The 21699-nt window shown below is 43.0% G+C and overlaps 4 protein-coding genes across 5 annotated transcripts; 3 read left to right on the top strand and 1 right to left on the bottom strand.

Moving 5' to 3' along the window:
• The first annotated feature begins 100 nt into the window (after nucleotides 1-100).
• On the top strand, nucleotides 101-4577 carry LOC127299053 (ankyrin repeat protein nuc-2). The gene is made up of 12 exons (XM_051328933.2): nucleotides 101-372; nucleotides 505-576; nucleotides 749-931; nucleotides 1028-1162; nucleotides 1468-1607; nucleotides 1943-2032; nucleotides 2136-2255; nucleotides 2870-3022; nucleotides 3211-3312; nucleotides 3780-3950; nucleotides 4020-4099; nucleotides 4240-4577. Exons 1-12 carry the CDS (start codon nucleotides 135-137, stop codon nucleotides 4268-4270), a joined length of 1515 nt encoding a protein of 504 aa, XP_051184893.1. The 5' UTR covers nucleotides 101-134; the 3' UTR covers nucleotides 4271-4577.
• A 565-nt stretch (nucleotides 4578-5142) lies between these two features.
• On the top strand, nucleotides 5143-11633 carry LOC127299054 (bifunctional dihydrofolate reductase-thymidylate synthase). 2 transcript variants are annotated; one of them, XM_051328935.2, is made up of 11 exons: nucleotides 5143-5274; nucleotides 6701-7233; nucleotides 7340-7739; nucleotides 7815-7859; nucleotides 8485-8550; nucleotides 9568-9629; nucleotides 9712-9786; nucleotides 9878-10043; nucleotides 10380-10503; nucleotides 11031-11137; nucleotides 11248-11633. In XM_051328935.2, exons 2-11 carry the CDS (start codon nucleotides 6824-6826, stop codon nucleotides 11356-11358), a joined length of 1566 nt encoding a protein of 521 aa, XP_051184895.1. In that variant the 5' UTR covers nucleotides 5143-5274; nucleotides 6701-6823; the 3' UTR covers nucleotides 11359-11633. The 2 variants fall into 2 exon arrangements, with proteins under 2 accessions (XP_051184895.1, XP_051184894.1); XM_051328934.2 differs by lacking the exon at nucleotides 5143-5274 and adding an exon at nucleotides 6286-6358.
• A 1570-nt stretch (nucleotides 11634-13203) lies between these two features.
• Nucleotides 13204-15681, top strand: LOC127299055 (uncharacterized). Its single transcript, XM_051328936.2, has 6 exons — nucleotides 13204-13356; nucleotides 13439-13686; nucleotides 14566-14648; nucleotides 14849-14960; nucleotides 15138-15212; nucleotides 15290-15681. Exons 1-6 carry the CDS (start codon nucleotides 13278-13280, stop codon nucleotides 15446-15448), a joined length of 756 nt encoding a protein of 251 aa, XP_051184896.1. The 5' UTR covers nucleotides 13204-13277; the 3' UTR covers nucleotides 15449-15681.
• A 764-nt stretch (nucleotides 15682-16445) lies between these two features.
• Nucleotides 16446-21154, bottom strand: LOC127299056 (peroxisome biogenesis protein 3-1). The gene is made up of 7 exons (XM_051328938.2): nucleotides 20993-21154; nucleotides 20670-20881; nucleotides 19787-19989; nucleotides 19541-19671; nucleotides 19239-19366; nucleotides 18415-18654; nucleotides 16446-17083 (listed from the first exon to the last, which is right to left on the bottom strand). Exons 2-7 carry the CDS (start codon nucleotides 20858-20860, stop codon nucleotides 16825-16827), a joined length of 1152 nt encoding a protein of 383 aa, XP_051184898.1. The 5' UTR covers nucleotides 20861-20881; nucleotides 20993-21154; the 3' UTR covers nucleotides 16446-16824.
• Nucleotides 21155-21699: the final 545 nt, after the last annotated feature.

Here is a 21699-nt window from a genome sequence, read left to right as displayed (position 1 = left end):
CTAGTGACGAACGATCAACACAAGGTGCTATAGCCCATAGATTCGACAGAATTGAAACGGTGAAGCGGAGCACGCGAACGTCGCGGGAGTGGTCATGCCGGTCCAAGGGGAAAAGCAGAGCGGCACGGGCTGCCATGGCAGAGACCTCATTGCGTCTCCCTGCTGCGACTGCTCAGCTCTCTCTCTCCATTCCGTTTCGAGCTATCCGCTTCCTTCCACACCCTTCTCTCACCTTCTCCACCTTCCACTTCGAGAGAGAGAGAGAGGGAAGAGAAACCCTAGCTAAATCGCCGCCGCCGCCGGAGCAGAGAGCCGGCATGGACCTCCTCGAGATGCCGCTGCCACACTTCTTCGAGAAGTCCCTCGGCAAAGGTACCTGCTTTCCTTTCCTTTCCTTCACCACTGCCGCTCGACGCTAAACCCCCTCTTAATCCACCGCCGCTGATGCTTCGTTCCTCTCTGTCTTGGTTGGTTCCCCTGCCTGCGCGCGCGATTGGCTAGCAGACGAGGACGAGTGGCCGCCGGAGGCGCGCTTCCTCGTCGCCGCCTACTACGGCAACGTCCGCCGCCTCAAGGGTACGCACTCCACCGATTCTCCCCCAACAAGGTCCCCCCTTTTTGGTCTCTTCCCGCGCTGATCGATTCGGCTCCATCGATTGGTTCGATGGTCCTCTGCTTTTCTTGCTGCTACTTGCTGCGGAGCACACGCAGACACGCTAACCCGGACATGCCCAATTCATCGACGCAGAGATCGCGCGGCGCCTGGACAGGAGCGGGGGGAACAAGGGCGAGGACTCCACGCTGGCCGCCACCACCTATCGCGGCATGAACGCGCTCCACGCCGCCGTCGGGGGCCTCGGGAGGCTCGACGCCTGCCGCTACCTCGTCGACACGCTCGGGATGGACGTCAACATGTGGGACGCATCACCAAGTAAACCACTCACCCCATCCATCCCTCTGTTTCTTTCTTCCCATCCAAAGCATCACCAAGCAAATCAGTAATCTTGTTTACATACGCGCGGTGCAGGGAAGAAGACGCCCCTGGAGCACGCCGTGTCCGGCGGCAACCTGCCGGCCGTCAGGTTCCTGCTTGACCACGGGGCCGATCTCCACCAGGAATGTGAGGAGGGCGCCACTGTTGTCCATCGGGCTGCGATGACAGGTACTACTGCAACAGCAAGCTAGCTAGTACGAACAGGGGAATTCATTGCTGCGGTTGCCTTTTTTATTTTACTAGCATTTGAAACTTTGAACTTCATCCAGAATATGTTACATTGCTCTATTACTATAGCCGTTGAAACTTGTGCCTTTTGTTGCTCCTCAAGTTTAATTTCTTTTTCTTTCGAGAATTCAAGTTTAATTTCTAAAATGTAAAATCATTGTTTTGCTCTGCTCAAACCGTGGTTGTCCAAGCATGGCTTGCTTGCATAATTATTCTCATCTTCAGCTTTCCATGTGCTTCTTCAGGGAAGTCCGAGATACTAAAACTGCTGCTTTCTAGAGGAGCCGAAGTCGACGGCAAGTCAGAACAGGGGACACCACTGTGTCTCGCCGCCCTTAAAGGACACGAGAGTACTGTGGAGGTTTTGTTGGAGCACCATGCAGATGTACACCATTCTTTCTTTTTATCCCTTCAACCTGCATGACTTATGCTGTATTTGCTTCACTTGAAAGTAGTTACCTACTTGTGGCCATGGCCTAAAATTTGCTCTTTCAAGGACCTGTCATTTTATTACGCATTATTGTGGCACGAAAATGCCTTTTGAAAATGTACACCATTCTTTCTTTTTATCCCTTCACCCTGCATGACTTATGCTGCTGTATTTGCTTCACTTGAAACTAGTTACTTGTGGCCATGGCCTAAAATTTGCTCTCTCAAGGACCTGTCATTTGCACATTGTTCTGGCATGAAAATGTTTATGGTAGCCTTCGTTTCTCACAGGTCAACATGGTTGTGCCTTCTTGTCTGGCAACACCTCTAGATGCTGCAGTGTTTGCTGCTTCCAAGCATTGTGTCAAGCTATTGATTCAGGTATATACGCAGCCGTTATCTACTATTTAATGTGTTCTTTCCTAGTTTCCTTGCAAGAGAGGCTCTGTCTAACTATCTTCTCTTGTACACTCATATTTGGCAGGCTGGAGCTAATGTGAACGATGTTAATAATAATTCCTTGGCAAGAGCTGCAAGCGAAGGCTTAACTGAAATTATTAAGTGCTTGTTGGAGGCAGGTGCAGACGCAAATCGTCCTGATGAGGTGATATTCTCTCTTGTTTTTCACGATTATCATAGTGAGCTGATTTACTTTGGAGCATCAGAAGTTCTAGACTTCTGGCACCAGCAAAATTAATATACGTGACACTGGTGTGGCACAATTATATAACATAATAATGCCATGTAGTGTCTGAAAAAATATGGCAGTAGTTTATATGTGAAGGGAACCGAGGATGGGCCAATAAGTCTAATTTTGTCCAAAGTAGTGCTCGAGTCTTGAATCACTTGGGCATCAGTTGAATGGGCTTATTTTGACATCAAGACTAATGTGTTTGACACTGATTTGGCATATTATTAGTTTGATTACTATCAGTTGCCTTTATAGTTTCTATTTTTTGTTTGCCATTTTTTTTGTGATCAGGTATTGTATAGAAAGTTACAGGATACTATCTAGGCCTATCTTGATGGTACCAAATTAATAGCACAAGCTGCATTCTGGACCATTTGTTCTGTTAGGCATTTGTTTTGGTGGTGTTGCACCATTTTGTCGTGTCCATATGGGGAGCAGGATAATTCTTAGATTACCAAGGAACCATTCTATTGTCTTTGTTATCTTCAGTATTGCTTCAGAATAAACATTCTTCTTCTGCTTGACAGTGTGGTATAATACCAATAGAGCTAGCCGCTGTGTATGGTACAAGGGAAGACGTTGAGCTTCTATATCCTTTCACCTCCCCAATTCCAGATGTGGCAGACTGGAGCGTTGATGGGATAATCAATCATGCCAAACTGGAGCACATGCAGCTTATGGTATGTTGCTGCGGCAAAAACAATTGCTTGCTCCCCATGACTTCTAACTCCCCCATGCAATTTTGTAGCAACTCTGTTAATAGGAAATAATTCTCTTTTTCTATCACAGATACTAAATCACTTGTTACATCATTTTCGCGCATCAGGATTTATCGAATGCATGGCTAATGTTACTGTATGTTGCTCAGGATGATGATGCGGTTAAAAAGAGGAAGTCTGACCTGAAAAAACAAGGGGATGAAGCATTTGAGAAGCAGGATTTCGCACATGCATCAGTGCTCTACACAAAGGTACACCGTTGTGCAACTTTTTTAGGAATATAATCTGTTGAGTTAGGAAGGTACTAGCTAGTATCATCATCTCCCATCTCCAAAGGTAAAGCTTGATGTGTTAAATATGAGCTAAAGCAAAACCAGGAAAAAACATGAGGTGATGAACAAATGCCATGAAGTTCCAGCACACTCTTGCCTATACATATAGGCCTTGGATTAGTTTAGGCATGGAACATCATATATTCATATCACCTGTTGAAAATACATTTGATGATTTAATATGAAACTGAGTGACTGTACAAATCTGGGGTTATGTGTCCTCCAATTTTCTTTCTTTTCAAGCAATGTTCAGTTTTATTTTCAACCTCACTTGAACCTAACAATAAAACAAGACAAAAAAATCTTTTAGCTAGCAAGCACCATTTATTTTTTTATGTTACTGTAAAAATATACTATTGACAAAACTTTTGGCTCAAATTTTACAGGCGCTCAGGGCTGATCCGTTGGATCGTAAAATGCTGGCCAACCGGAGCCGCTGCTGGCTCCGTCTAGGCGATGCAGAGAAGGCTGTGAAAGACGCGATCAAATGCAAGAATAGCCACGAGGGGTGGGCAGAGGCACACCATCGCCATGGAGAAGCTCTGATGATGCTGAAGGTGCACTAGAAAATCACATTTCTTGCATTTCATTTTGGCTGGCCATGCACTTAAAATGTGTTTCCTCAGGAGTATGAGAAGGCTTGCGAGGCGCTCACACGCGGCCTGGAGTTGGACCCCGAGAACGATGAGATGGATAAGCTCTTCTGGTAAGACAAGAGATCCACCATTTTTGTTAACACAATTTGTAGTTTTGTCTAATTGAAAAAAAGGATTAGTAGTTACCTTGTTAAACTGAGATGAGCGAGTCATTGGCCTGTTTGGTGTTCTGATGGGTCTGTACTTTCAGGGAGGCGATGGAACTTAAGAAGAAGAAATGATGCCTGGCGGAGGTCGCCAGATCAAGGCCCTTTTTTGCGTTTTCAGAGATAGTTACAGTCTTACAGAAGCTCTGTCAGGAGTAGTAGCAGCATGTTGCTGTTAATTAATCTTGAAACAATGGCTCTTGGCGTCATTTTGGTGACAGTCTAGTCTAGCTAGTCTGAAACTAGTAGATGCAGTGGTAGTTTACTGGCAGCAGCTTTTTGACTTGTGTGCGCCTTGGGTGGCTTTAAACTTGGATGGATGGATGATGATGGATTGGGTTTGGGATGCTGAGAGAAGTGAAAACTTGAATCTTTATCTTTACCCCAGAAAAATTGAAGTTTGTTATGTCACAGTTAACTGTTTTTCCCCCTTAGCTCATGATCGGTTAATCGGTTTCTTTTACATGGATGTTTCCTGATCCTGTAGTTACCAAAAGATGGACTGCTGGCAGGGGAGTGGTCTGAAATCTGGAACTCACACCAAAATGCGGTATGAATTTGCACCAAATCGTGATGCTGTATGGACTGAACCATGTGATGTCTGTTCACCGTCAGTCGGCACACCTTGTGATATCTCCTCATCACCGATCACAATCTTATTCTTACCATTCTCAAGCTTTACTGCCATTTTGGATTTCGAATATTTATAAATCGTGTAACAGATCTTGACTGAGTAGCAGCGAAAGAACCAAAAAAGCATGTTTAAGCTTACGAAAAATGCAAAATCTCTCGCTGCTTACGAAAAAAATGAAACTGCAAATCTACAGTTAACCACGACAGCAAAAGGTTCGATTCGCGCGGGAAAGATGAAATATTTTCCCGCGGAAGCAAAATCTAGAAGCCGAAACCACCTCAAAGCCCATCCATCCATCCCTCCCTCCAAAAGGCCTACGCCCCAGCCTTCCGGCCCACCCAACGGAGCACGCCGCCGCCGCCGGAGCAAGTCTCTCGTCTTCCTCCTCCCAGGCCCCAGCGAGCGACGGCGAGCGGCGGCCGTCCGCCACCGCCGACGAATCCCGGTACGTCTCAATCCGCCAACCATTTGTCTCTCTAGCTACGTGGTAGATTTGTCCTTCGGCTGCATTCATCCCGAGATTCATCCATCTCTCGACGCTAGCTGTTGTGTTCATTTGGGTGCGCCGAGCGAGTTTTGGCCATAGCTTTGTTACTCGGTTGGATTGATCTCGAATTCTTCACGCAATAAATCTATCGCGTTGTTGAACTCTGCAAAAATTCCACCCATTAGTCTTTCAATCTCGCACCACCTCCCTGTCTGACTTGCTGGGTACTTTGCGCTTCCATACTTTCAGCTTTACTGGAATTTGTAGGACAAAGTTGAACTGATCGAATAACATTAAATAGCAGTAATAACTCCATCATTGTAATTGTAGGACTGCAGGTCACGCTACTCTATTATGTATCTTTTCTTGATTCAGACAGTTCACTGATTTTTAATTGTTTCAGTTGCTGAAATTGTGTTATTAGCCAATCTATCGCCGCTAGCAGTTGTGTTCATCTCTCTAGCAACCTGGTAGATTTGCTATTCCGTTGCATTCGTCTGGAGATCCCCCAATCTATCGCCGCTAGCAGTTGTGTTCATCTCTCAAGCTGTAAGCCGAGCGAGCACTGGCCATGCGTAGTTCTGTTGCTCGGTTGAGTGGATTTGTTGCTTGATCTCGAGTTTTGATCAAGACGAAACTGCTAGTAACCTACCACTGATTAGGCTTTTATTTAGTTATTATATTATTTATTATTATTCTGTATGCTTCCTTGGGCAGTTGGTGCTTCTGACGCATACTTTCAGGTGTATACTGAGATTTGTAGCATAAAGTGGCCTACCAAGTATCGTCAGGCTGAACAACTGATTGAATAACACCGCATAGCAATAACATTTCCATCACCCTAGGACTGCATATAATGCCACCCTGTTCTTTCTACTTTCTTGCTTCAGCCAGTTCATTGCTTTTTGTTGTTTCAGTTGCTGAAATGCTGTAAGCAGACAAGGTGAATTTCTCGTTTTGTTAGTCCAGGATCCAGATGCTACTGGCAGAGGTGTTCAGAGCAGGAGCCTGCATCGCTAGGGTTTCTCGACACGCATCCCAAGTATACCACTACTAGCTAAATCATAGCACATTGCTTCTCAAATGCCTTTCGTTCCAAACCGAATGCAGATTTTTGCTCGGGAGGTTGTGTAGATCGTTACTTGATTGTCTGTTGTGTGGACACTTATCTTTGTATTGTGATGGCCCGTGATCTTCATTTCCTTTTTTTAGTAGTGGTATAGAAAACACCATATATCTTGTGCTATCATGGTGCTTCTATTGTTTTCCAAGAAATAGTGAGCCTTTTGCGTTTTTATTTGTCTAGTGTTCTGTGCTGTATAGTACTATAGTTTCCTACAGTTGACTAAACTACGAGCTTACAAGTTACATCTTGCTTCTTCAGATTCAGGCTGTGAGATTTTTCAGCGTTACTTCTGCACCCGTTTCTCGGCTTGCAAAACGCCAGTCTCTGGCCATCAGTAGCCTAAGAAGATCTTACAGCTTAAATCAACCTCGGCTTATAGCCATGGCAGCCGCTCTTGCCAATGGCGATTCAACGAACGGCCTTCAGAGGAACTACCAGGTTGTCGTTGCTGCTACCCGTGACATGGGCATTGGGAAGGATGGAGTCTTGCCGTGGAGGCTTCCTTGCGACCTTAAGTTCTTCAAGGAGCTTACGCTGACTACGGCTGACCCTGCAAAGAAGAACGCGGTCATAATGGGACGGAAAACCTGGGAGAGCATACCCCTTAAAGCAAGGCCTTTACCTGGCCGTCTGAATGTCATATTGACTCGGTCTGGTAGTTTTGATTTTGCAACTGCCGAGAATGTTGTTATCTGTGGAAGCATGAACTCTGCCTTGGAACTTCTAGCGTCCACTCCCTATTGCTTGTCGATTGAGAAGGTTTTCTTGATAGGGGGTGGGCAGATACTGAGGTGAGTTGTCGCCTTCTCCAGGAACTTTTTCTACCTGTGCTGTGTTATATGTATTCAGCTGAATTGCAGTGCTATTGTTGACCCTGTCTGCAAAATCGTTCTGCAGGGATTCGCTTAATGGACCTGCATGTGAGGCTATCCATCTAACTGACATTCAGTCAAACATTGAGTGCGACACCTTCATTCCTCCAGTTGACTTCTCGGTGTTCCAGCCATGGTGTTCATCTTTTCCAGTGGTTGAGAGCAACATCAGGCATTCTTTTGTGACCTATGTTCGTGTGAGAAAATCAGTTTTGGAATCTCATGACTCGATTGGCAAGGAATCAACTGAGAATGATATCAAGAGTAGCAAGTTTGAAATCGAGAACTTCTCTTTTCTCCCTAAGATGATATTCGAGCGCCATGAAGAGTATTACTACCTCAACCTTGTCGAGGATATTATAAGGCGTGGTGCTCAGAAAGGTGACAGGACTGGAACAGGGACGTTGTCTAAATTTGGTTGTCAGGTATTTCTCTATTTTTCCTTAATATTTACTTTGATAATAACAGAGAATGAACCTTGTCTTCCTTTTTCCTATCAGATGCGCTTTAACCTAAGGAAGAGCTTCCCCTTGCTGACAACGAAGGTATGCATCTATTTGCCCTGGACTACACCTAGCTGTTATTACTACTTAACAACACTTGGTCATGTCGAGAATTGCCTCCTTTTTTACTAAAGAAATAAAAAATAACAGTAAAGAAACAAGGGAAAACAGTGATTTGAAAATCGCATCTGTTTCCCCAGTTTTCGTATCTTCCTACTGATTCAAACCTAGTGTCAATGCATGCCACCTAGGTTGCTGCCGCTTTCTCTATTTTGCGATGCTTACTTGTATATCCAATCAATTATGATACCGCTGTACTTTCAATCTTACTATAATTGCATGGGCTCAATGAACACAGAGCGTTTTGCATTATCTGATTTGTATAGTTAATTAGTTATTGTCTAGGAATAGCTATATATCTCACTACGGAAAAATAAGCTGTGCGGGATGTATTCTGTTGTTGCAGCTTGTGACCCTTCACGGTAGGAAGATGCTTATCCTTTCATTATTTCAGTAGTGATGATCGTGAATGCTGATACTTGGGTACTGCTGCATAACAGTGTTAATGTCCTTAAACTGTCTTGGCCTACGTTAAACTCTGAATTGAGAGCTTTGGTATTCCCCTTTTGCTTTAATGAATAATATGATAGCATCTGCTCTTTACCAGAGGGTGTTTTGGCGTGGTGTTCTTGAAGAACTACTGTGGTTCATCAGTGGCTCGACAAATGCAAAGGTACTTCTTAAATGTTTTGTTGGATCAGTTGCTATCATTTCTTATTTTGTATCTATACTCAATACTTTGGTCACTTATCATGTTAATGCCCCAGGCTGTATCCACAGACTAGAATGCACTCTGAAAAACTTGCGCTTCATCTTGTTGCACCCTGTATCCACTGTCCATGACAAACAATTCCCATGGCTTTACACTATTTGTAAGATAGAATTATGGTGTCTGCCAACTTTATAAAACCTGCACACCTGCAAGATTGGGTGCATGATCTCTTGACTTGAATGACTTCTTAGGAGTCTTTCTTCCATTAGTTGATTTCCATTGCTAGTTGGGAACTTCTCCTTTTCATATTGCTGCATTGAGATGTTTGGGAGCACTTTTAGATTTTTTGAACTTTTTTATTGCAAAGTCATGTGGTGTCTGCAAGTCTTGGAGAGGGTTTGCTCAGTTAAGCGTTCAAGAGAACCACATTAGTTTTACTTGCCCATTCACACAAATAGCTCAAGGCTTCCAAGCTTTTGAAAAGCCCATAGAAATGTTACGTGATCCCCGGATATGCATGTAGTTATTCTTAGAGACCTCTAATTTAAAATTTGGAATTTTCTCCCTGCTTTCTAACTGAAGTAATAGGTTTCTTTGTGTTGCTCGTTTGTGAATGTGTTATATGCTAGTTAATAAGTTGGGTACATGCTCTGTTAACACTTTTTTTTGTATGAATCATATCTGCAAATCTAGTTTCTGTACCCGTTGAGATCCTGGGGTGTAGTGATGGCCAGTTGCGCAAAAAAGTTGCTATCCTCCACGCACCTAGGGTTGAGTGCCCCTCTTGTATTAATTGAGACAAGTCTTATCCCTCATATCCTGAAAGAAAGTTAATGGTACCAGTTCCTTTAGGTGTATTTGTTAACATTCCCAGCACTTCAGGCAAAAATATATGTTAGTAGTTTTAATTTTTCACATGAACTTACTTTGCTCCAGACTTCTGATTTTGGTACGATATGTATTATTTTCTCTTTGTAGGTTCTGCAGGAAAAGGGTATTCATATATGGGATGGCAATGCGTCAAGAGAATATCTTGACAGGTATATCTCTTGGATATAAGCGACTAAAGAACAATGGACACTACTATTTCTGAGATCTGATCTACCTGGCAATATTTTGTAGTGTCGGCTTAGCAAATAGGGAGGAAGGTGATTTAGGCCCTGTTTATGGATTTCAATGGCGACACTTTGGTGCTGAGTAAGTTCCATTGCTCACTCTCCCTCTCTCTTCCTCCCATCCTCCCTTACTGTTTCTATCCATCTTTTCTAAGCAATGATGATATATACAGATACACAGACATGCATGCTGACTATACTGGAAAAGGTTTTGATCAGCTAATGGATGTGATTGACAAGATCAAGAATAATCCTGACGACCGGCGAATCATCATGTCTGCATGGAATCCTTCAGATCTAAAAAAGATGGCCCTTCCTCCCTGCCACATGTTTGCACAAGTTAGTATATTCTTATTAAGCTTTGGTAAAATCCGAGTCTAGTTTATTTGGCATGAGTAACCATTAATTTTTTTTTACTTAACGTCTGGTCATTATGATGTTAAGCCTGGTGAGCTATTCTCCCCTCAGAATGTATCCTTTTCACAAGTCAATTGCAATGTTGTTGATGTGCTTCAAATGTGAATGCTATCGGTTCTTATTCTTGCATGCAACCAATCGATCCTCTAGAGTCTAGATGTACTTCTGCCTTATAAATATGGTAGGACGGTAGACATATTTCTTGTGGTAATTTTAGAGATAACAATCATGTTGCTTATTATAAATTATGTCTTGCAGTTTTATGTTGAGAATGGGGAGCTATCGTGCCAGATGTATCAGCGTTCTGCAGATATGGGACTTGGTGTTCCATTCAACATTGCATCATATTCTCTTCTGACGTGCATGATTGCCCAAGTCTGTGGTATGTTCTTGTCTGCTTCCTTACAAGACTCCCACTTGACTGCCAAAGCCAGCACTTAATGTTGAGTTGAAACATTGTTAACAATAACTTAGTGTATGGCTGTGCTGCATGACGCCGTGCTAATTTCAGTTGATGTTGGGTGTAAGTGCCAGGGAAACATTTTGAGTACTTCCCAAGCTCCAATACGTACCTTTTTTTTACTGTCCGTTGCAGTTATTCATGAATCACTGTTAGGCTGTTCTCTATAAGGAAAATTGACGAATTATCACTCATAAGAGCTGCTTTTGTTTCTTCCTGCCTATTTCTTGCATATTTTTTTTCGATAAAGGATGCTTTTATTACTTTTGATAAGCAATTACATCCAGCCTCTGCACAGCCAGGGTGACCTATTTCTTGCATATAGTAGGCAGTAGTAGTAGTTGGGAACCAGGGCATGCTGCCATCTGTACCTGTCTCTAATGTTGAAGATGCTTAACATCCTTGTATATCCTGTTATTCACGTATCATCTGTTTATATCTGTGCACAGGTCTCTCCCCTGGAGATTTCATCCACGTCATAGGGGACGCCCACGTGTACAGAACTCACGTCCGAGCTCTAGAGGAGCAGATCCAGAAGCTTCCCAAACCGTTCCCAGTAAGCACATTTGAACAACTTATTTCATCGAGCATATCACAACATTTGCAGATAAGAAAAGCAACTCTTGTATACTAGTAATACGATTTTACATGGTCCTTGTTGTGCAGATTCTGAAGATAAACTCTTCGAAAAAGGACATCGATGCTTTCGAGGCTTCGGACTTCAAGCTGGATGGCTACAACCCGCACAAGAAGATAGAGATGGAAATGGCAATATAGTGGTGCCATTTCTGTATCATCAGAATGTTCATCCTGGGGTGCAAATTGCACTTGTGTTGGATCGTGGACTCTAGAAAAACTGTCTCCCATTTTTTATTTGGAGCACAGTGGTGACTCGAGTGTGTGAGTTGTTTGAGTGCTGGAAGGGCCGACTGGCTTGTGCCTCGTGACGAAAGACCATATTGGACTCGGAACTTGTAAGAGATTCTTCTGTCTGCTAATGAACTGAAGTGGCTGTCGATGTGCCCGTGGTGCTGTAGTGTTTGAACTACATATATCCTCACTTTAAACTTTATCATTGCTGTCACGTTTTTATCTCCACATAGTTCAAGAAAAACATGAGATAGATAACATGCAGGATGCCCGACATTTGAAATAAACTCATGTACTAGCTAACTGTGGCATCGGCAACATAGAAAAAAAAATACTAATAGATTGAAGATGACGCAAGAACATCATGAACTGTGCGAAAAAGAGTGGTCTTTGTGTATGCACAGAAAAAGTTAACCTTCAAAGCGAATTTGTGAAATGGATAAAATTTCTAAAGCACTGCATTGGGCTAACATGAAGCGACTTTATGAGGACGAGGATGGGAACTGCTATAGGCGGGATATTTTATAATATGCCACACTTTTCTTTGATCCTCTATTATTTGGGATGTGACCACCACATGTTAGTGACAATGACAGGTGGTGGTCATGTAGCAAATAATAAAGGTATAAAGAAAAGTGTGGCAAATTATAAAATGCTCCGGCTCATTAGGCTCACTTACCTTGGCCGTGACCCATTAGGCTCAGGTACGATTCTTTTTTTTTTATTTTTTCTATTATTAATATTTTCTTTTTCAAAATCTAACATTATTTTTGGAAAAAAGATTTGTCGAGATTTTTTCAAAATATGAATATTTTAAAATTTGAACACTTTTATATTTGGAAAATTATATTATTTTCAAAATTTGGAATTTTTTCTATTTGAACAATTTTATAACTCGTACAATTTTTAGATTTGAACAGTTTTAGAATTGAATTGGATTTTAAAATATAAATAATAATAAAAACAAAATTTGAACAATTTTAAAGCTGGACATTTTTTGAACCGACCAAAATTCAAATTTAAACATTTTTAGATTTGAAAAAAATCAAAATTGATTTTTTTTAATTTGAATAATTTTCAGATTTGAACAATTTTCAAATTTGAACTTTTTAAAATTGCAAAAATTACAAATCAAAAACGTTTTTTTATATTTTTTTGAGTATTAACATCTTTAAACCCTGTAAGAAAAAAAATCAGAAAAAAATAGAAATTAAAAAACATAACATAAAAAATGATTCAAAAAAAATTCAGCCAACACCCGAACTGGTCCCGCCCGTACCCCGCGCGGGAGTGTGTGGCACGCGGTACGCGCCAACCTGGTCGATGTATAGGACGAGCTGGGCTATCCTCCTGTCTATGCCCACCAGCGCGACCCCTTCCTTTTTTACCTCCCACTCCCTCTTCTTCCCCATCGCCGCCGCCTCGTTCCACCGCCCGTCTCTGCCGGCTCGCACCAGCAGGATTAAAAAAACTCATATGCAACCTTTTTCTGTGGCATCCAAGTCAATTAAAAGAGACTGGAGGGAGTACTAGCTAACTGTGGCATCTACAACATGGAAAAAAAAACTCATCGATCGATGATGACGCAAGAACATCATGACTTGTGCACAAAAAAAATAGAAACAAAAAAGTGGTCTTTCCGTTTGCGCAGAAAAAGTTCAACCTTCAAAGCGAGTTTGTAACATGGATAAAATTTCAAAATCACTAGGCTCGTTCAAACATGAAGACCACTGGGCTTTTGCTGGGCTATATCCTATCGACGCCCACCAGCGCGACTTGTTCCTTCTCCCTCTTCTTCCCCGCCGCCGCCGCCTCGCACCAGCCGGATGGACGCCGCCACAGACCTCGCGCGCTCGCGCTCGCGCCGCCGCCGGCGACGCGACCGCTCCGCCTCCCCGCCACCAGGTAACGTCCACACCATCCCTCTCCGATCCGATGATCAAACAGCAGCCGACTCGTGACACTCGTCCGCTTCCGTCTCTTCCAGCCACGGCCGATGCGAACATCGCCGGTCCGGAGTACGACCTGAGCGAGCCGACCATGGAGGAGAAGCTCGCGGCTCTGAACCTGCCCTCCGACGACGCGGACGGCGGCGCCGAGGAGGAGGAGCAGGCGGCAGCAGCCGTGGCGGTGGTGCCGCCCAGCGCGGACTCGGTCCACGTCCTGCTCAGGCAGGCTCTGAGGGCCGACGACCGCGCCGCGCTGCTCGGCTGCCTCTGCAACAGGGACGACAAGGTGCGCGCGAGCAAGCTCCCTTTTTTTCGTTCTCTGTCTCGCTTTCTTCGTATCTGCAATGCTCGCTCGCGTTGGTTGGTTACAGTTTTATTCAACTATTCTCCCTGTCGTGCATGCCAGCAAATTTAATTTAATCTCATTTGCTCCTCCGTGCTTGGTGATTATGGGTGGATTCTGTTGTTGGCTAGCCAAGTTTCATGTCCTGGTTACCAACCAATGCTTGTTGCAACTTACCCATGGCCAGTCACACTTGGCGTAGTCAAAACGTTTGGAAAGATTATCAGGGCGAGTTTCGGTTCGAGCCAATTTAGCTTTTGTTCTGCTGTGCTGGTTCCTGCACTGCCCGTTTTCAATGAATTCCTCCAAACAAAATTGAATTAAAGTTATGGCCAGAGTGCTGCGATACCGACAGCTGGTGTCCATGCTGTGCTGTTCTAGCATTAGTTTACGTAACCACCAGCTCTGCCTCTGCTAGAGGATCTCAGTTTTGTTCATGGGATGCGGCGCGATGGATGTTCTCTGCTCACGCGTCCGATTGAGCGCGTTCAGGTGGGTTTAAATCTGCTCCATGGGGAGTTTTATTATGGCCTAATATGCAAGCAATGCTTACTACTTTGTTATAACTTCCCATGGCCAATCACACTTGGCTTAGTTTCAGTTTGATCAATATTTAGGCGATGTTTTGTTCGGGTGGTCTATATGTCAAACGAATTCCTCCAGACTAAAAGTGGAAATTGAAACTGAAGTTATGACCAGTTGAAATCAACCTGCTAGCGGCAACCCACTCACAGTTTGACAGATGTTATATACCAGTGGTTCTTAAAGCAATTAGGTCATCGAATATGACAGTCTCATATCCAATGCTTGGCTTACGTGCAGGTTATTGTGAAGTCGGTATCGCTTCTGACGCCGGCAGACGCTGTGAAGCTTCTCAAGTCCTTGATATTGCTTATGCAATCTAGGTATGATAATGCCTTTTGAGCCTCTGGTTTACAAATTTAGCACAGAAATGGCTGGGGCGCACCTCGGTTGACATGAAAGCGCAATTCTTTTTGTTCACTTACGTGTTTGACCGGATTTATCATGGGTTCTCAAAGTCTCAAGACATTTTTTCTGCCGTTGTACTGAGGCCTCATATCCGCTCTTTTCTCCGCCTTGGCAGGGGTTCGGTACTAGCCTGCTTGCTTCCATGGCTACAGTCTTTGCTAAGTCGACACATGAGCAGCATAGTATCTCAGGAGTCCTCTCTGGTGCTGCTCAACTCGCTCTATCAAGTGAGTATTTCCATCAGAGTTCAACTGCAGTGTTGTGCTGATATAAAGTAGCTCAAATACTTCGTTTGTGTGTGAATTAAACTACTCCTAGCTCATATAGCCATATCTATGAAGAGAATATAATCAGTGATGTTTATTTTTAGACAGTAACGTTTCGTGTTGTGCATTCCTTTTCAGTTGATTGATGCAAGAACATCTACCTTCGCATCGTCACTCAAATTGTCTACCTGCCTAGATTACCATTTTAGCGAGGTAAGTTCATCCTTGCAGAAAAGTCGACTGTTTGCAGCATCGCAACCAGTTGTGTAATTCATGCATATGTGTTCCAGATCGGTGATGATGAATCTGACGAGGAAGAGGGAGCCCCGGTGATAATCTACGAGGACAAGGACTCTGATGATGAAGAGTCTGAAGTCGATGATGATGATGCTATGGAAACTGAGGAGAAGGAGACAGACGAGGAAGAATCTGAAGTTGATGATATGTAGAAGACAAGGAGTGAAAAAGATGACGGCATTTTCAATTTTGTGCCTTCGTTATAGCTGTGCTGTCACCGTCATGAACAATTGATACACTCTGCGTCTGCGGTAGTCTAATCTGTTGCATCTTGTAATCATACATATGCCAGAAGTATTAAGATGATTTTGTTTTATGGGTTATTGTTGACCCTGAAGTTTTGTTGATCATGGTGAATTCGCTAAAATTTGTTGTTGCCCTTCAAGACTCTTATTCATGTCCCTCCCTCTAAATATTAACCAGGTACAACTTCCATTATGCCAGAAGTATTAAGTAAGATGATTTTGTTTTACAGGATGTTGTTGACACTGGAAGTTCTGTTGATCATGGTGAATGCGCTAAAATTTGTTGTTGCCCTTCAAGACTCTTATTCATGTCCCTCCCTCTATATTCATATTTGCTTTGCCATAACAAATGCATTGCTTGGAATTTCAGATGGTGTGCAACAAACAGTTTCGTACAGATTGGTTTAGATAACAGAAAAAGCAAACCCAGATCAACATCAATCTGCAGAGCTAAATATTAACCAGGTACAACTTCTATTGTGCATGCTACGAACATATGAAGAAACAGGCAGAAACAGTCTTCAAATCTAAATAGAACAATATCATCAATGCAGGAGGGAGGCTACTCAAACGGCATTGCAGCTGCCATGTTTGACAATTGTTATCATCTAGCTACAGAACTTCCGAAAGTTTTACTGGAACATACCTATGAGGCAAACACTATGGCTCACGAATTAGCTAGAGTAGCCCGGGGATCAGATGAGCAAGTTTGGCCTGATGATCCACCAAAGTTTCTTATACCCTTGTTGCTAGCCTGACATAACTATGGTTTTCTCATAAATAAAGAGGTTTAAGTTGTTAAAAAAGGTAAGAAATCATCATTCAGAATTTCAGATAGTGTACGACAAACAAAACCTGATAATTTACGGCTAAACATAAATGGGTTGACAGAACAGCATTCCCAGATCACACATCACATGAACAATTTTTGAAGAGTTGGAAATTCACCAGCTACAACTTCCGTTGCATGGTACCAAAATAATATATGAAAGAGACGGCAGGAACAGCCGTCAAAATCTAACTAGAACCACAAAAAGCAAGTACGAAGTGAAGGGGAAAAAAGAGGGTAAGAACCGCATCCAGTTCGAACCCTGTTAGTAACAACAGCACATCTTCGGCATATACATCGCATAAAGCCAGCCTCCTCTCCCTACCCTTGTTCTGGTTTCAAGAAATCCAGGCTGCTCAGCTTTCCATACATAAACTACCACCAGATCCATTGGAGATTTGGAGGGACAAAAAAATCAGAAGAAACGTATAATCCTTTGCACATGGATGTACAATCATGTTTGCGGTGGCATGTTGGCATAGAGGAATGTGTAGAAGAGGTCCACCTCCGGCATACTCCGGATGGTCTGGATGTGCTTGTTCTTGCTTGGTTCCTCGAGCAATGCTGAACTCAGTTGAGCTACTCGGGCCAAGAGCTTCGCCAAGGGAAGTCCTGATGGGGGAATCGTGGCTCCAACCTGTGTACCCAAGTCCTCAATCACCAGATCAGCTACCTTCCTCAGTGACATGTGCATGATATTTCTGAAATCATCGCTGCAGACAAGAGGTTCCAGTTGGATTGAGTGAGATACTGTGGAGCCTCTTTTGAAAGACAAATGCAGCTCTCAAAGAAGTCGAAATCAATGCATGGCATTCTCAACAGTTAACTATCATCTACAGTAAACAGGCAACACGGCTCCAACATAACAATCAAACATGTTCCTTATCTCGTTTTTCAATAGAGCTAATGGCCCATATATCATGTGAGCAACTGTTAATGGTAGAAGAAAATGAGATTATTCCTCCATGTCAAGGGTTCAAAAGCCAGTTACAGGAAGAAGATAAAACAGACACTGGCCAGCTGGTAACCAGCTTTACATTAAATGGTTAGTATCATTCTAATTTCAAGGTATGAATATGGTCCCACATAAAAAAAGGTCTGAATATGGTTGGTTTCCTGCCGATCAGGGCTAGCAGTTACCATCGATCAATTCAAGATTTCAAGTTCAAAAGTCTCCTCTGAGTTTCCTTAAATTTTCTATGAATTAGCTTAATTTTCTATTACCAAACAAAATATTTAGATGGGTGCTAGCTAAATCAATCAAAATAGATCAAAACTATACATCAATACCGGAGCTACTAAGCCTACTATGCTACCCACTACCCATCAACACCAATACGGTAAGTTACATCAGGTAACTGGCTACTACCTCCTTCCCAGAGCTTAAGGCTTATATTATTTTTAGAAAGTCAAATTGTGTCAAGTTTGACCAAGTTTTTAACAAAAAAATCATTAACATGCAAAATACAAAATCAATATTATTATATAGATAATGAAATATATTTTCATATGGTATCTTCAAAATATCATATTTGTTGATAGATTCTTCTATTAAGTTTGGTCAAACTTTACTTCGTTTGATTTTTCAAAAAAATAGCCTTAAGCCTGGAATGGAGGTAGTAGCCATATTACATATTAATATATTATACAGTGTTTTAAATTAAACACGAACTCATAAAGAGTACTTTCATTGATCCAGTAGAAAGTAGTAGCTCCATAACAATGGTGTATCATGGATGTTACTGGAAAAGGGAAAATAAACTGCAGCCTCATCCTTTGCTACTTTTTCTAGCTATATCTCAATTTGATCAACCCACTCCATCATATATTGTTTAAACCTCAAATGAAGCTTATATAAAAAATGGCATATGACATCAATTCAGAGGGTAGTGTTCAAGCGATTCAAAACAAAATGGATGAACGAAAATATTTGAATGGGTGGCAATATACAGATTTGAGAAAACAGCAGCATCATGCTGCAAACTACAGTATTACTAAACCAGCATATATAATACAAATATACAATACATGGAAGTTATATTACCTTGCCAACACTATGCGTGTCTCAGTCATTAGCTGGTCAAGCTTTCTAACATCCATTACAAGAGATGAGTCATCAAAGCCGCTACTGGCCACAGCCATCAACTGTGCATAACGATTGGCATTCTCGGGTACAAGGTAGTTTATCCATGAGTTATCGTCACAAAGACTCATGAACTGGTCCGATATCTCTAACATCGTTTGTAATACTTGGTCCATGGTCATGGGGTCTTTCAATTGCTTCCTGCATATTTTTTTCCATGTTAGTACATCAGGTAATCTATTGATGAATTAGAGCTTTGCTATAAAGGGATTTCGTCATGTAGAAGTGCAACAATAATCTAAATAAGAAAGTCAGCATATTCTTGATGAGCCGGAGCTTTGCTATAAACGTTTTGTCATGTAAAAGTGCAACAATAGTTTCCCTAGGGGCTTCTTGATTTTGTTTGTTACTATTCGTTCGTTTCTGAACATGCTGGCAATACGATAATTGAATGACATGTTGGTAACAGAACAATCATATGAATCAGTGCTTTGCGATAAAGGATTTTGTCATGTAAGAGTGAGTGCAACAATAATTTCCCTAGTGACTTCTTAATTTTGTTTGTCTCTATTCATTTGGTGCTGACATGTTGGTAACAGAACAATCATACGAATCAGAGCTTTGCTAAAGGATTTTTGTCATGTAAAAGTACAACAACAATTTCCCTATTGGCTACTTAATTTTGTTTTTCTCTATTCATTCAGTGCTGAACATGTTGGCAATATGACAATTGGCTGGCATGCTGGTAAGAGAATGGTCATATGAACAGGGAAAGAAATAATTACTCTTTCAAGATCTCAGTTGCAGCATGTTGCATTTGCATGATCAATGCAGTGATACCATATGTTGCGAGGTAGTCAGCAGTTGCAAGGAAGTCTTTATGCCCGTTTCTGCTAAAAGTGTCAGATTCAGCCTACACAAAAGTGAGACATTTCAATATCAGGCAGCAGCTTTGTCTCAATGGAAGTCACCCATATTGTAGTTCAAAGGTATAAGAGTCTCATGAGCAATGATCAATACCAGAAAAAAAAACTAAAGGAATCAGCCATGACTTATGCATAAGGGGATCATTCGAGCAGAAATTTACCTGTAATTGTGCACCATCTGTACCGCGAGCAAAGTCCAAATAGAGATGTCTGCCTAATATGGTGACCTGGACTCTAACATATAAGCTCAGCAATGTCATCGCCCACAATGAAGACACTGTCCTTGTGAAACCTAATAGCACAGGAAATGCATAGAGAATTAGTAACTTGGATACCAATCCATGCCCTATGCTTGCTGATGACAAGCCATGATGCAACATGATGAGATAAGCCGGGATCGATCGTACTCAGAATTTTAATCCTCTCCCAGGTGTCGAGCTTCTCCTTGGGCGTCAGCGCGGCGGAATCTCCCCCCTTCCCTTGCAGCAGCCTCTCGGTCAAGTGTGAGATGTCCAGCTCCTCGATTATCCGCGAGCGGAGGTAGTGCATGGCGAAAGGCAGCGTGGTCGTGTCCGAGATCCTCTGCACGTTCTCGAAGTGGGCTTGCAACCTGGCAGAGAGTAGCACCGAATCAGCGATCGTAAAGGAGGGGCCTGGTTTGCCGATGCGCCGCAGATTGGCCTCAAAGTCTTGCTAGTTAGTTCTATGAATCGCACGCAGGCTACTACTAGGTGACTGTGATCACCAGTAGACAAGAAACCAATGAATTGATTGTTTGGATTCTAGCAAAATAGCTGCAAATCAAAATAAATGCAATGCGGCAGTATCACCAGTAGATCAAAGTCTTGCTAGTTAGTTCTATGAATCGCAGGCTACTAGGTGTTATCACCAGTAGATAAGGAACCGATGAATTGATTGTTTTGGATTCTAGCAACATAGCTGCGAATCAAAATAAATGCAATGTGGAGATCCTCTGCGCGTTTTCGAAGTGGGCTTGCAGCCTAGCAGAAAGTGGCATCTAACGATGGTAAATGAGTGTACTTTACTGACGCGCCACAAATTGATCGGAACATCTTGCTAGTTCCATAAATCACAGGCTACTCAATATCACCACTCAGAGAAGCGATCAATGAATCAATTCTTGTTTTCTTGCAACCATACATACCAGTAAGGAAAAAATACATAGCTCAGTTAATGCTAGAGCTGGATGAACGAGAACCGCAGGCAAAGAAACGTAGTACTAAGTAAAAAGACTCGTGAAAAAAAGCTGGTGTTTTGTTGTGAGCTCACTGGTTCTTGACGAGCTCGTCGGCGGCTTGCTCGTCGAGCTGGCGCTGCTCGACGCGGACGAGCTGCTTCTGGTGCGCGTCGTAGAAGCGGTACGCCGCGTAGCCGGCGCCGGCGACGCCGAGCGAGAGCAGCATCTTCCACCGGTGCCGCGCCCAGAACCCCTTGCCGGGGGCGGAGCTGAGCTGGAGCATGGCCGCGGAGAGCTGGATCGTCTGGAGGAGAGGGGAGAAGGGTTACGATTGCGGCAGAAAGAAAAATGTCAGCCGTGAGGACGATCGAAGCAAGCGAAGGTAGGGTTCGTCACCGGATCCGGTGAGACTTACTGGAGGAGCAGTCCAGTAGAGGCCCGGGCGAGGAGGAAGACGAGGACGTACGGCCGCGAGAGGAATTCCGGCGGATCTGGGCGGGCGGAGACGGGGGTCCGATCGGTGACGTCACCGGACGGGACGGGGGAGAAAGGTGGGGGATAAGGGCTGGGAAATTGTTGGATGTGAAACTGTTTGAAATACAAACCAAAGAAATTGTGTTTGTTTTAAACGAAAATGCGAATCAAAGTTCACATGTTTACAATAATTTGCATTTTTTTACAACCAATACCATAAATATGCATTAGAAATAATACATGGTAGTAGAGATACACGAGATGACTTCAATTCTTTATAAATAAAGTCGAAAAGATACAGGTAAATTTTTAAGGCCTTCAAACTTTTTCCTTGTTTCATATGCAATCTTGTACTTTCTAAAAGAAGTCATATACTAATAAGAGTCCATTGACATGTAAGTACAAATAAAAGTTCTCCCGTATTTTAATTTTAATGCTCGCGTCAGCTGCACCCGATCTCCACCGGCCAGGGCGTTGGCCTTGATCCCCTCTCCCTTTGCTTGTCGCTCTAGCGGTGGCAGGAGGGAGAGGGGGTCTCGTTGCTCCGTTCTGGCCTAGTAGTTAGGGTTAGGTTTTGTCTGTTGTGGTGCATCGTTAGGGTGGTGGGAGCGGCGTCCGGGCTAATAAATCTGCCTCAACTCTATTCCC

The sequence above is a fragment of the Lolium perenne genome, chromosome 5, assembly GCF_019359855.2.
Source record: "Lolium perenne isolate Kyuss_39 chromosome 5, Kyuss_2.0, whole genome shotgun sequence".
Taxonomy (NCBI): domain Eukaryota; kingdom Viridiplantae; phylum Streptophyta; class Magnoliopsida; order Poales; family Poaceae; genus Lolium; species Lolium perenne.
This window is presented reverse-complemented; position numbering and strand designations above follow the sequence as displayed.